Source organism: Myotis daubentonii, chromosome 17, assembly GCF_963259705.1.
Source record: "Myotis daubentonii chromosome 17, mMyoDau2.1, whole genome shotgun sequence".
NCBI classification, from domain to species: Eukaryota; Metazoa; Chordata; class Mammalia; order Chiroptera; family Vespertilionidae; genus Myotis; species Myotis daubentonii.
The window spans coordinates 38456316-38470447 of NC_081856.1; the positions used below are offsets into that span (position 1 = coordinate 38456316).

At 34.9% G+C, this 14132-nt stretch overlaps 1 protein-coding gene across 15 annotated transcripts in view; it reads right to left on the minus strand.

Annotated features, from left to right (window-relative positions):
- The window catches only part of OXR1 (oxidation resistance 1), a 338860-nt gene that overhangs the window by 24607 nt on the left and 300121 nt on the right, over positions 1–14132 (minus strand). For 10 of the 15 annotated variants that reach the window (XR_009449529.1, XM_059671919.1, XM_059671916.1 and 7 more), the window contains 2 exons: positions 2528–2608; positions 583–708 (listed from right to left, as the gene is read on the minus strand). The exons of 1 other annotated variant lie outside the window; for it this stretch is intronic. Coding sequence is in view for 13 of the 14 variants with exons in the window: in XM_059671919.1 (XP_059527902.1) it covers positions 583–708; positions 2528–2608 (207 nt within the window). In the remaining variant the exon portion in view is untranslated. Of the gene's footprint in view, positions 1–582; positions 709–2527; positions 2609–12668; positions 12838–14132 lie in introns of those variants that run through there. 4 more of the 15 variants (XM_059671918.1, XM_059671923.1, XM_059671929.1 and 1 more) reach the window with 3 other exon arrangements.

Sequence of the window (14132 nt, forward strand, 5' to 3'; positions counted from 1 at the left end):
TAGGAAAAGAAAGAATCATGCTGAACAAGATACAAATTAGAACAGACATAAGAAATATGAATTACTTATAGTGCCCTCTGTCTTGAATTGACAAAAACATTGAGTGGACTGTTAACTTGATTATTAAAAACCTCTAAAATAATGGGCTCTAGAGGCAAACTATCAGAGTTAGAAATCAAGCTTCAATATTTTAATATAACTGTGTGACTCTAACAAATTACAAGTGAAGAAACTGTGCCCAAGTTTCTTCACTTATAAAATGCACACAATTAATAGTATCCAACTCCTTCAAGTGTCGCAACAACTACATGAGATAATCCACAGAAAGCAAGTAACTAGCACCCAATAAGAAATTAAATATTGGCTACTGCAGTGGCTCAATCTGAATTGCTAATGTTAATACCCAAATCTCCCAGTATCTTCTATTACACCAGTTTGCTATATTGTGTTTACTTTTTCTTCATGGGAGAGGAAGACTGGGAGCAATGACCCTGCTTCCCCAGTTTTCAAAACAACTAAACAGAGGCTGTTTTACTCTTGGGGGTATACACTCAGAAATGCTCACATGTGAGTATGCCGTACCTTTTCAATTTGATCTGGCTGTAAGAGTTCACTGGGATCACTTAGGTTTGGTCTAAAGGATTCAGACTCCAGGTCTGCCTTCACTGGAGCAACCTGCTCTGAATTGATGTCTTCCCTTGTAGTAATCTAAAGAAGCAAACAGCAGCAGTATATTAATATAAAATTGCAAGATGCTTTCAAAATTTTAGCCCTTTGAGAGAAATTCAACTTTATACCTTAGAAAAGGTAGCTAAAGCTTTAATTTAGGATTTTAGAAGGCAAAGGATATTCCATTAAAAAATATCCAATGTAGAAAAAGACTTTTTAACTACAAGATGACATTTTTCTCATCCAGTACATGAAGAAGGACAGGTAATGAATGATAAGCCCATACTTATATGGGAAAGGAGAGCGTTGCATGCAAACTTTAATTTTGCTGATGAAGGACAAAAGTGACCCAACTAGCATGCTTTTTATGTGTGCTATTTAAAATATGTGGGATTATTTTTTTCAGGGTAAACAAAATTTGCCAAAAATAGTTCAGAAAACGTCCTCAGTGCTAAAATTTAAATTTAAAGAATAGTACAATAAAAAGTATAATTTCATTGATGTGTGTGTAGTTGCTTCACTGAAAAAGTTACCATTATCTAAAAAAAAAAAAATGCTTTCATTGTTCTTATGTTCTAAACACTGAATTTTTTTTATTTAGTTGGACTAAACAAATTAAAAGGTTAACTTGTTCACAAATCTTTGTTTTAAATTAGATCAATTTGATGCATTAGAAAGAATGCTTTTGCTTGATGAAAATGATCTCTTTGATATTCTTAAAATGATAAAAATGTTGATTACTTCAAAACAAACTCCTATATAATCCCTGCTATTGGCACTTGCTTTCCATATTAATTTTATTTTAATGTATAAAACACAATAACATTAGAGAAGAAAATGTCTGAAACATAACCATCATCAATAAAATTTTTAAATTGGAAAATAGAGTTATTTTGGAGCAGATAACTAAAATATAGCAATGCTCGACGACTTATGATTCTACACAGAAATGGAATGTAGCGAAACTATTTTGTTCCTTTAACAGATTTCTTACCAAAACTTAACAGCATATATTTTCAGCCAATACATGTTCTACAACTGTATTGTTTTTTGATGAGAAGCTAAACTACAAATTCTTTCACATCATCATATTTTATCCTCATTTTGATGATGTGAAAAAAAAATCCAAGGCAGCATGAGAAGCATTCAAAGAAAAGAAAAAAACTTAGTAGTTCCAGCAAAGCCATGAAAACATATCTTACTAAGAAGAGGAAAACACACAGCACACAAAACTGGGAAATTAATTTAATTGTATCACTTCCTTTTTTCTAAAAAAAAAAATCGCAAATATTATTTCATGAATTTTAAATAATCTAGTTCTGTGCCTAACCTCTACTATTTTTTAAAGTATTTCTAATACCAACCAGGAATACCCTAGGAACAAAACAATTATTTCATTAAAATATTTGATGTGGGGCTGATACAGCTAAAGTAGCTTTGAAGAAGAAAGAATATTTAAAGCCTTACTATCCATTAAAATTTTAAAAATGTTCCCATCGCACTACATCTTCAAGATTCTGTTTAACAAAAATCCAATCTTAAACCCAAAGGCATCCTTCCAATGTTAAAGTTAAACGGAAACTCCTCAATGCTCAAAGAAACACACAGTGCTGAGAACAGTTCTATAGTGACAGAAAATTCCCCTGAGACTTTTTCAGATGTAAAGATGACAGAAAAGATAAGCCTACAGCTCTTCAAAGCATTACTGTCCTCTTTAGCACAAAAAGGAATTTTCTGATGGGCTAATTTAGTGCTACAGTCGAAACAAATCCTTCAAAAGTGAGATCTGCCCTGATGAAAGACACTACAACAGGGAGCAGTCACTCTCTGGAGGGGTTTAAACTACTGAAGGGGGCACCTGGAGACGTCTGCAGAGTGTGCGCAGTTCTTCAGTATTTAGAGCATCGATCCTGCGGTGATACTCAGCCACTGACACTACCTGAATATGGAGACAGGAAGACAATAATTCCACTGACAATTGAGAAAAATAGCCAAAACAAATGTAAAAAATGGAGAAACTTAAAAGGGGAAAGAAGTGTAATCAGGATTTCTTTCCCCAACTCCATGCTGAAAACCCAAGAGATTTATATATCAAACTGCAGTGAAATATACATAGTGAGTTTAACCACGACATCCAACTAGTTCGCAATATATGGTTTATTTTATGGATTGTCTCATGTAGAATTAAAAAGGAAAGAATTATGAAGGAAACATGTAAAACATGACATTGCTTTGCTAACACCGAAGATTATTATATCTAAAACCTAAATGTCTTGCAGTTTACAAAGAATATGGTAGTTTCCACCCTCTTCTCTGCATCAGTTTAGTTCAAACATTGCATCCTAATGGCAATGCCGGAAAAAATACTTCTAGGCAAAGGTGACAAACATACCCATACTATATGATCTGTATCAGAAAAAAAGAGGAGGAAGCAAGGAAAAGATATGAAGGAAATTTTAGATAACAAGAAAAATAAGCTCTAGAAAGTAGCAAATTAGATTTTCTAATCTAATCAGCAGTACCTTTTCAGGCATGTTGCCTACTTCAGTATTTTTAAGTGACACTCTGGTTTTTGCCTCTCCTCTATATTTCTTTATGGGTGCTACTGTAGCCGTTATTTGTGAATAAAACGTTATGATTTTTCTATATTCTAAATTCCTAAGGGAAATTCTCTGTCTTCTGTAATTGCCTAGACCAGTCTCTTGCATAGTGTTGAAGTTGAAAGCCATAGATGACAGAGAAACATTATTACAACAAGCCCACAAAAACAGACAAATTTCCTCAGACTGACGCAACAGCTCCTATATCTTTTTCAGATTGTGAGGTAATTCCCCAAACGGTAACCACAATATAATGAACTCTGGTGGTGCCATAAATATGTGCTGATTCTCCTGAGTTATGACAAATTCCTCTTGTGATCAAATGTGTAGAGATTCCGGCCACAAAATGCAGTTAAACCAATTGGCCTATAGAGTTTACACTTCTAATTTAGGATTTAAAAGGCTCTTTTCTAGCCAATTAAAATGAACTAGTCACCTGTAATGTTAAAGGTAACTCTAGAAAGAGCTATGTAAACCTGTTATGAAAGCTATGAAAGACATGAGAACAGAAAAAAGGGAAAGAAACTGGAAAGATTTCCATCCTGGCCATTGTTATTATATTGACTTTTGCAAAGCAACAATGCATGCAATATGATAGCTAACTCTCTACTTACAAAGAAACCCAAAGTGCTGATCTCCAGCTCTGGGGAATCAGAAGGACCTGGTTTGGCCCCTTCCTTTTCTATTTCATCATAAAACAATGGAAATAATAAGAGTTCATACTGAATAGGGTTTTTATCTAAAATGCATATCAAGGATTGAGTGTAGTGCCTAGCATATATCAAATGAAAACTACTACTAACACTACTTTTAATTGATCATTTTTTTGCCTATTACCCTAAGTACTGAAGGATAATGTCTGAAGAACTTTCTCATTTATTGTTTTTATTATTTATATTAAAATATTTCAGTTTTGAGAGCTCAACTATTTTGTATACCTTGAATGACTTTTCTGAAATTAATTTTCAATTTCAGTATTAAATACAAATATTAAAAAGCTTTCAATTGAGAACAACAGAGTTCTCAGTGAACATGATAAAACAACAATTAGGCACTAAAAATAAAAAGGATAAATGGTGATTGAAGGAGACTTGACCAGGGGTAGTAAACACACAATACAACATACCAATGATGTACTGTAGAACTGTATACCTAAACCTGTAACATTTTATTAACCTGAGACACCCCAATACATTCAATTAAAAACCCAATAAATAAAAAACAACAGCCTTGCTTTTCTATGGCTAGCAAAATAAAATCTCTATAGATATTTAATGGTCAATTACATTTTTCTTTATTTTTCCCATGGCATTCAGTCTAGTCAGGAGTCCCCTAGTCAAGTATTTTCAAATTATATGACTTAACTACTCCTCTGAATATCTTCTATCCCTTCTAGTTAATACCAATCTTACACTTATTTCTTAAAGCCCCTTCTTTTACCATATTAAACACACTTCCTGGAGGAAGTAAAACTGAATTATAAGCTCTCGAAATGGAACAGCTATAACCTAATTTCATCAACATCACTGACAAAAGAAGTTATTGGTGAGGGAACCATGAATTGCCATTGTAAACATTTGGTAAATTCAAAATTTCTTTAATGTCCTTAATACTTTTAAAAAATGTAGTCTTTATTAAGACTTACAAACTCACCACTTCTTTTACCTTCTAAATATTTACTCATGCTGTGATGAAGATACATAAAACTATCAAGAGTTTATGAATTAATAAAAACAAGGGATTTGATATCAAATGAGTACAGAAACATACTTTCTCCTCTGAAAACAAAAGAATAAAGAGATATAGAATCCTAGAATATATGATGGAACTAGAATTAGTCTTAATTTTTATCCCTGGTAAATCATACTACAAGTATAGGATTTATTACTTTATCCAAAACATTAAACCTAAGCAGAAAATAGATATTTTTCTACAAAATGTCCTATATTACATTTTTAATTATTAAGGATACACAGGTGAGGAAACCAAGACCCTCCAATTAAAAGTGTGAAGAGTAATTTATTGAGGAATTAAGTGTTGCATGCACTGCTAAATCCCAGAGGTCTGAAGTACAACAGGGCCTACCCTCTGCAGAATTAAGTGCTTACTCTCTAGTCTTTTTAGCCTTTGACAAGAATAACAAATAATGGCAGGATCAAATCTACCCATTTCTATACAAAGGAACCAACTAACAACAACAATCAGAACAGAACAAAAGCTGAAAATAAAGTAAAATTTAGTTTTTATTTGCTTTATTTTTATAGGACGCTATCAATTCCATAAGTAAGAACATGTTCTTCTAGATATAAAGACCAATATTTGGGTCTAATAATCCCTTTTCCAGGATATTCCAGTATTTCCCCCTAAGATTATACCACAAACCAACCAAAAACTTCCTTCCCCCAACTGTCTTCCAGAGTAACAAAAGTCTGGTAGATATCTGTGAATATGCCATTTTGATTCCTTACTTTTATTCCTTAGTAAAAGGAGATGGGGTAGAGAGAAAAATATTGTGTAATCAATGACATTTATACTTAGTTTGGTATCCAAAAATATACTAAACAGGAGGAATTTAAGTGTGACTGTTGTGTCTAACAAAAAGGGCATTCAGCAGCATCCTTGAGGTCACCCTTTGTTCTATAATTTCATCATATACAACAAAATCATGTTACAAAATAAAACCTGAATTATGGCAAACATTTGCTTATTTTTGCCTTAAATTAAAACTATTGCTTTCAAAATGACTCTTTATGACACTATACTAAAGGAGGTATAAAAAGGAGCAAACAGAGAATCATGAATTAGATAACTGGAAACAGAAGGTAAAAAATTAAATCCAGAATTAATTCAAAACAAATCAAAGTTATGTTCTGAATAAATCTTCTGCATTTAAAATTACTTCCTATTACGTATATTTGCAGATGACTCAGATTTTCATGAGAAGGCTGATATATTCACTGTTCTTTTAGTCAAAAAGAAACCTGTTAACTACCCAAAACCATTCAACTATAATATGCATATATGGTATTAACTTCCTGGAACAATAAATATAAGAAGTGAATCTCATAAAAAGGGAATAATCTCTTTTCTGCATAGCATATCAGAGGAAAAGAATACTCATTACATAAATCTGAAATATATATATCCACTATTATAGTTGGAGACTTCAAAACTATAGGTGATTCAGAAATTAGTGGACAAAAAAATCAGTAAGGACATAAATAAATGAAAGAGCACCTTCAATTTACTGGGTCTAATTGATATGTATAAAATAACTCCTCCACCTGGGGGGCAGGAGTGGCGGGGGGGGCGTCAATTGGGGGAAAAAGGAGACATATGTAATACTATAAACAATAAAAAATAAATAAAATAAAAATAAAATAACTCCTTCAGCAACAGTAGAATACACATTTTTCTCAAGCTCACATGGACATTAACATGACAGACTACATTCTGGGCCATAAAACATACCTCAATAAATAGAAATCATAAAGAATGCTCTCAGACCAAAGTGAAATTAAACTAGAATCAATAACAGAGGAATAGTGGGAAAATACTAAAATACTTTTAAACAACACACTCCTTATTAATGCATAGTCAAAAAAATTCTGTGAAAAACAAAGTATTTTGAACTAAATGAAGCTATAGCAGCAATCAATAAAATAGAAACCAGAAAATCAATAGAGAAAAATCAACAAAACCAAAAGCCAGGTCTTTGAAAAATGTGATAGCCAGTTATTAGACAGACATGAGCACAGCAAGGACAATGGGCCAGGAACAGAGGTCATCAGGATGGAAAGCCCTGGGTGCCTAACAAAGGACAATTATAGGGACAATAGTCTCCAGGGTCATCTTTCCTCCCCTAACATATCACTGGTCATGTGGTTTGGACCCCCTGACTTTTCCTCCCTAGAGATAACATCTAGGCTCAGTTGTATTTCAGCTCAAGGCCCAGAAAAACAGCAAAACCAGACAAGCAACACCATGCCAAAGCTAACCTCAGGACCAGCTGCACTGACTAAGGAATAACCCCCCTGCCATGGTGCCAACCAATCAGTGGAGACCATGACCTGGAAGAAGCACACTTGGAAAGCTGATGAATATTCTATTGAGACCCTCCCCTGAGGCCCCCCTAAAATCTCGACCTGCAAGAGAGATAAATACCCTCAACACAAAGGACCCAGGCATGTATATAAACTATAAGGGACCCCAGAAGATTTGCAACCAGAGGAGCAGTGGGCAGTGACAGCTCATCCCAGGTAACTCCCTGAACTTGTATCTAAGGCCCCATTTTCTCTGACTTCTCAGTGAGCCAAAGCAGCCCAGCCTAGGTTCTCCTGTTGCTTCTTCTATGCCCTTCTTTGTTTCATTGTCCTAAGTATGATTTTGCTGTGGCCAATAAATTCTTGCTTGCTTTGCTACACTTTGTCTCTTGATTAAAATCTTTCAATCAATACAAGAACCGAGGTCTTGTTGTCTTGCTGGTAATAAAAGTATCAATAAAATTGATAAACTTCTAGCAAGACTAAAATAAGAGAGAAGGGACACAAATTAATTGTATTAGCAATGAAGAGGGCCATCACTATTGATTCTTTAGACATTAAAAGAATAACAGAATATTATAGAGAACTCTATACCCACAAATTTGATAACTTAGATGAAATGGACCAATTCCTTGAAAGACACAAATCATAACAACTCACAAAAAGAAACAGATCATCTGAATAGACCTATATCTAGATAAAAAGTTGAATTAATAATTAATAACCTTCCAAAACAGAAGGTACTAGGCCCCACTTTAGCTAACAAAAATAGATTAGCTACCAGTAAACAAACACCAAGGTAACTCAACAAAAAGCTATGCAAATTTGTTTAAAGCTATGAATGACACGAGTAGAAAAGGGGGAAAAACTGGACAGATTTAGATTCTGGCCACTATTATCCTAATATATAAAAAGCCAGGGGCCGTCATGACCTAAACGACTGGACAAACGAGGGAACACCAGGCTAGGGGTCCAGGCCAGCGCAGTGGGACTGAGTCCTGGGTCCCGGCTGGTGTAACGGGAGTGAGTCCTGGGTCCTGGCCGGCGTGGTGGCGACAGGGAGCTCTGGGCCTCAGGTTTGAAGGCTGGCCACATCCCTGATCGCGGGAGACCCAGAGTTCCACCGCGCTCAGGCCAGGGCCCAGAGCTCCCTTCTACAGCCGCACCCTGGTGGGAGGGAGCTCTGAGCCCCGGTTGGGGCACAGCAGCGACAGGGAGCTCTGGGCCCTGGGAAACTGGAGTCATGCTAAGATTGGACTGGCCTCTGCGTCCCTCCCCCCGCCTGCAGGCTCTAGGGAACTAGAGCCATACTGCGATCTGGGAATCTTGGTCCCTATCCCCGGCCCGCAGGCTCTGGGGAATTGGAGCCATGTGGAGATGGGACGGGACCCTACCCGAGGGGTCCCAGATTGTGAGAGTGTGAAGGCTGGGCTGAGAGACACCCCCTGCCCCCCGAGTGCATTAATTTTTGTGCACAGGGCCTCTAGTTATTAATATTACTTAATCCTCACCTGGCTATTATTATTATTATATTGACTTTTGCAAAGCAAGAATGTATACACTATGGTAGCTGACTCTGTATTTACAAAGAAACCTAAAGTGGTTATGACCCCAGACGCTGAGTATCTGGAGTAAACCCAGATGGATTCACTGGTGAATCCTATCAAACAATAAAGGAAAAAATTATACTGATTCTCTACAATCTCTTCAAGAACATAGGACAGAGGAAATACTTATGAATTCGTTTTCTGATGCCAGCATTACATACATACATACATACATACATACATACATACATACATACATAAGAAAGGAAATATACAGACCAATATCTCTCATGAATATACATGCAAAAAGTCTCAACAAAATATTAGCCAAGTGAATCCAACATTTTATAAAAAAGAATTATGTACAATGGCCACATGAGACTTATTCCTGGTATGCAAGGCATTTGCAAGGTACTTCAGTATTTGAAAATAAACTGATGTAATCCGTCACATCAATAGGCTAAAGAAAAGAAATTGTAAGATTATATCAATAGATGCAAAAAAAAGCACTCTTTAAAACCCAACACTCATTCATGATTAAAAGTCTCAGCAAACTAGGAATAGAAGGGTATTTCTTCAACTTGATAAAGAACACCTAAAAAAAACAAAACAATCCTGAGGGTCCTTATATCTTCAATTAAATTTAGCTTTAAATCCCAGCTCTAGACATCTTTCTATACATATATCCCTCAGAGATGTAGGCATATACTACAGCCAGAATGCCTCGACTCAAACCACAGCTGTGACGTTTATTGGTTTTGGTATGACTGCTATATGCTTCTGTTTCATAAAATGGAGATCATAGTAACAATATTTCACAAGTTAAGGATTAAATAAAATAACTCGTTTGAAGTAATACATGGCATTATTAGAAGTACACAGTGTTAGTAGAAATAATTACTTTTATCATTACTATAATTATTACATTGAGCTGAGGTCACTAGAAAAATTTTTACATTTAGTTTATTTGTTCTTAAAATTCTCTCTGTGAGCTAATTCTTACACAGATGTAAATAATTCACCATAGGAGCTTTTCTCCAATGTGAAAGTCTAAAATACCAAAAAAAAAAACCGCACCAAAAAACACAAAATAACTGTCTTGTCATAAGAGGGTTTAGATAGGAAAAAAAAAGATGACTAAATTAGAGAAGTATGGATGCTGACAGAGATCAGTGTTGCTATTTAATGATTTGTAACTTTAATATGATTAACCCTATATCCTTATTATAAAATAGCCTTATAACTTCCAAGCAAATGATAATTTGACAGACACTAAAAAGGCAGAATACAATAAATGGGCATATAAAATATACAAATCTCTTCAAGTAAATAATTAGAAGATTAAAACTTAGGTGGTTTGTCAGAATAAACTCTATAACAGCTTTCAAAAAATAAAGATAGAAAGGTTAAGCATGCTTATAAATATGGTGCTCATTATAAAGCTAATTGATAAAGGTTTAACTTCTTTGCACATATTTTGGAGCATTCTACTTAATAGTTAATGTCTTTGAGCCTTAACACACATATAGAGTTAAAAAAAAAATCTATCTCTGATTAGCACACAAGGTTACTGTGAGGTCAAATATGATATGATACTATGCATGAGCATTTAGACAACTGTAATAGTTTACATAAATATGGCCACATTAGTACTAACTATAAGACTTAGGTCTTCACTTAAGTCTATAACATTCTGCTAATCAGTTCAGCCAAGATAGAAAGAATTATAAAAAGCTGCAAAATACAAAGTCCAAAAATAAGAAATACTTGTTATTCTCCTAGAAGAATTATTTTCTATTTTCAGTTTTAAAGCAGAAAAATCCCTTGGCAGGTGCAATCTTAATAGGAAATCTCAATCTACAAAACAAGTAGAAAAATTGCTAACCTAATCCTTATTTCCTAAGCCCTTTTTCTTGCCCTACAGCTCCCAGGTTATCTACTTTAAAACAGAAAACCAGGACCTCAGCTTGTCTACACATGAAAGCACATTATACTGTACTGTATTACCATTTTAGAAGATTCTCAAAGGCATCCCAGGGGGGAAAAGAATGTGCTGGGGTCAAGCTGTCTCTGCTCCAGAACAGCTTAGTTCAGTAACCACCCTATATCTGTTTTCCCATCTTTAAAATAGGCCTAATACTACTGACTATGCAAAGTTCCTGTGAAGATTAAATGAAATAATACATATAAACTATACATATGGCAGAGCTGAAGACTAGTGAGAAGCATGTTTTCATATCTGAAAAAATCATATAACAGCTTCTTATAAGGTTGAACAAAAATTGGCAAGTGTAATAATTGTGATATACATTATAATTACCTATAAAATCCAAAACATCTACAATTTATTTTGCCTGTATGTGTAACAAATTAAAACAATTTAAGTCTTAGAAAACTAATGATGGTTACTCTAATTGCAAATAAAATATACATGAATAGCTTCACTGTTCTTGCTTTTAAAAAAAACCCTGTGTTAATTGGCTATTCTGATAAATCTGATCACAAATTTACCCAGTCCAATCACTTCAGTTTCCTAAATCCCTGTGCTGGTAAAAACTTGAAATCATTCAACGTAAAAATAAAAGGACATATAAGGTACTCTCGAGCCCAATTAAAAATAACAATGATTAAAGTAATCTTGATAGTTTACATGCTTAACATTTATGGGTGGCAAGCTGCTTTGGGGGCATCTTCCAAAGTCACTTCTGCTTCTCAGGATATAGCTAGCCCTATTTATTAAATCACCTATATTCACAGAAAAAATAAAATTAATATTCATAAGATGAGATATAATCCTGAATTAGAACAGAAAGAAAACTTGGCACCACATTTCTAACAAATAATGCACACATATTTGTACTGAGAAATAAATAACTAGGCTTCTTAAATAGTAAGGTTGACTGAGATTTTCTTTTTTTTAAGAGTATGGAATTTATTAGATATAAAATATAAAAAATAAACCCATCTAAAGTAGGGATGGAGAGAGCTCCCTTTGTTTCCCTAGGCTTTCCCTCCCAATGCCCACATAAACATTTTGCCCACATACAATGGCCAGGAAAGAGTAAAAAGAGGCAAGTTCTAAAAAACGACAGGTGCTCAGCTTAAGGAGGGTGATGACTGGGTCAGACGATCCCAGTTCTGGAGGAGCCCACTGTTTGCTCTGTCACAGCAGCAGGTCAATACCCCAGCCTTCTGGACCAGAGGCTACTGTCAGGGGTACCCTGAGCATGTGACAGGCTGGAGCTGCTGGCTGGGAAGCAGACCACTTATTTATTCCCTCAGTGCACCCTTCAGATTTTTCTTTACTAAAATATCTTTTAAAGTTTTGTTTTAGGTAGCACTGCTTGAAACTTTTTGGATAGTTTCAAAAAGTCACTGTCAGATTGCTAAAATGATAGTAGTCTTAATATACAATATTTTAAATGTATCTAGTTTGATATCAGTCAATAAATTTCATGTTAATTCGCTCTGATTGTTCTACTTAATTTATTTTTAAGCAAGAAAAAAATTCTGAATATTTTCCTATAAAGTTAAGCTTAAATAAAAAATTTAGGCAGCAATAAAGATTTGGTAACTACTGCTCATGTAGAACAGAAAAACAAAACACAACTACAGTCCCTTATTCATTTCCTTTTTTTGAAGATATTTAGACTTAGCAGAAATAACTTAAAGGTACTTTCTGTAATCATACAATTTTGTATTCTATGAACATTCTCCAAGCTTAAACTTTTAGAAATTGTATAATTTTGCATAATGTCACCATGAAAAGACTAGTAAATATAGAAACTGAAATCACTGGCTAAGATTACCAGAGTATACTTATGATTAATTGGTTGACGTCTTCTCCCTTTTTTCCCATGCCAGAGCCGAGACATTTCCTTTCCAGGGCAAATTAAGTTACATCAGATCTTGTAAGAACTGTTGTAAAAAGCATTCTTCCTCTGTCCAAGATAAATTCCCAGCACAAGAGCCCTTCCCACAACTGTGACAAAACAGTCTGCTAGAGACAAAGATTTGATTGACAATACAGAGAGCTAATCACTAAGTAGTATCCATTGCAAAGAGAGACCTGGGTGGAGACTGTAAAGCTGGGGAGGGAAGACAGGGTTTCCCATGTTTAAGTTTGGTTGCACTGTATCCAAATGTGCAAAGAAAGGGCTCAAAAGTTTAAAGACACAGTGCCTGTATTTCCAAACACCAAGTACACTAAGAAATAGACTTATAATATCTTAGTCATAAAAAAGAAGTAAGTACAGTTGCCAGAGCCCCTCCCAAAGTACACAAAGGATTTCAAATAACGTTTTGTTTGCTCAAAATCATAAAATTCTATTATTTACATCTAAAAATCTTATAAAATTCCATCTTTTATATGAGCATTTTAAAAATAGTAAGATGTTCTTTGAGGATGCTTCAACCCTCAAATTTTAGAGAACGACTATGTAAAAAACAAAGTCAACATAGTACAAATAAATCCTACACAAATATTCAATGACCTGAAAATCCTTCTGCCTGTTGCAGTGCATTTTCTAACATTTGATTTCTTGGAAAAGTACTTATATTTATTATGCCTAATATACTTCACTAATCAGCAGTATGCTGACTATAACCAAAGAAGTAAAATTTTGATTTAAGTATTATTAAAGCTATAAACTAAAATTATCTAGTGTTCAATTTTAACTAGAATTCAATGTCAAAATAGACCTGTAGATTTCTTCCATTTTAAGCTAAACCTGCTCCTCCTCCTTTATCTTGAGCATACACACAAAACTATAATCACACAATGACACCTTGGCACACATACCACCTTTCCAGTACACACACCACTGCACCACACCCACTTACCCAAATCTCCTCCCTCCAATTTCCAGCTTGCATATCGAGGCTGATGTGCACGTACAGGACAGAGCACACTTCATAGCACACTCCATACTGAACAGGGTACCCTCCCTCCCACACATATCAGCCACCTCCCCTGCTTATGTCTCCAACCAGCTCCACCACACATGCCCTAAGATCTCTTTCCCATAGGCTATCATGGGCACACTGTTACCATCTCCACACTGGTGTCACTACATACAGAGTATCCTTATACATCCAACTCCCCATCAGCTCACTCCCCCTACACACAGCAACTATTCATCCCTTACAGTCAGATTTTCTAAAATTAAAAATATGTGTACCAAAATGTGGTTTACGTGAGATTTTTACACACACACACACTCAAAGCACAGGATAACTTATTTTGTTGGTTATCTACTCAACTAACATTCCCA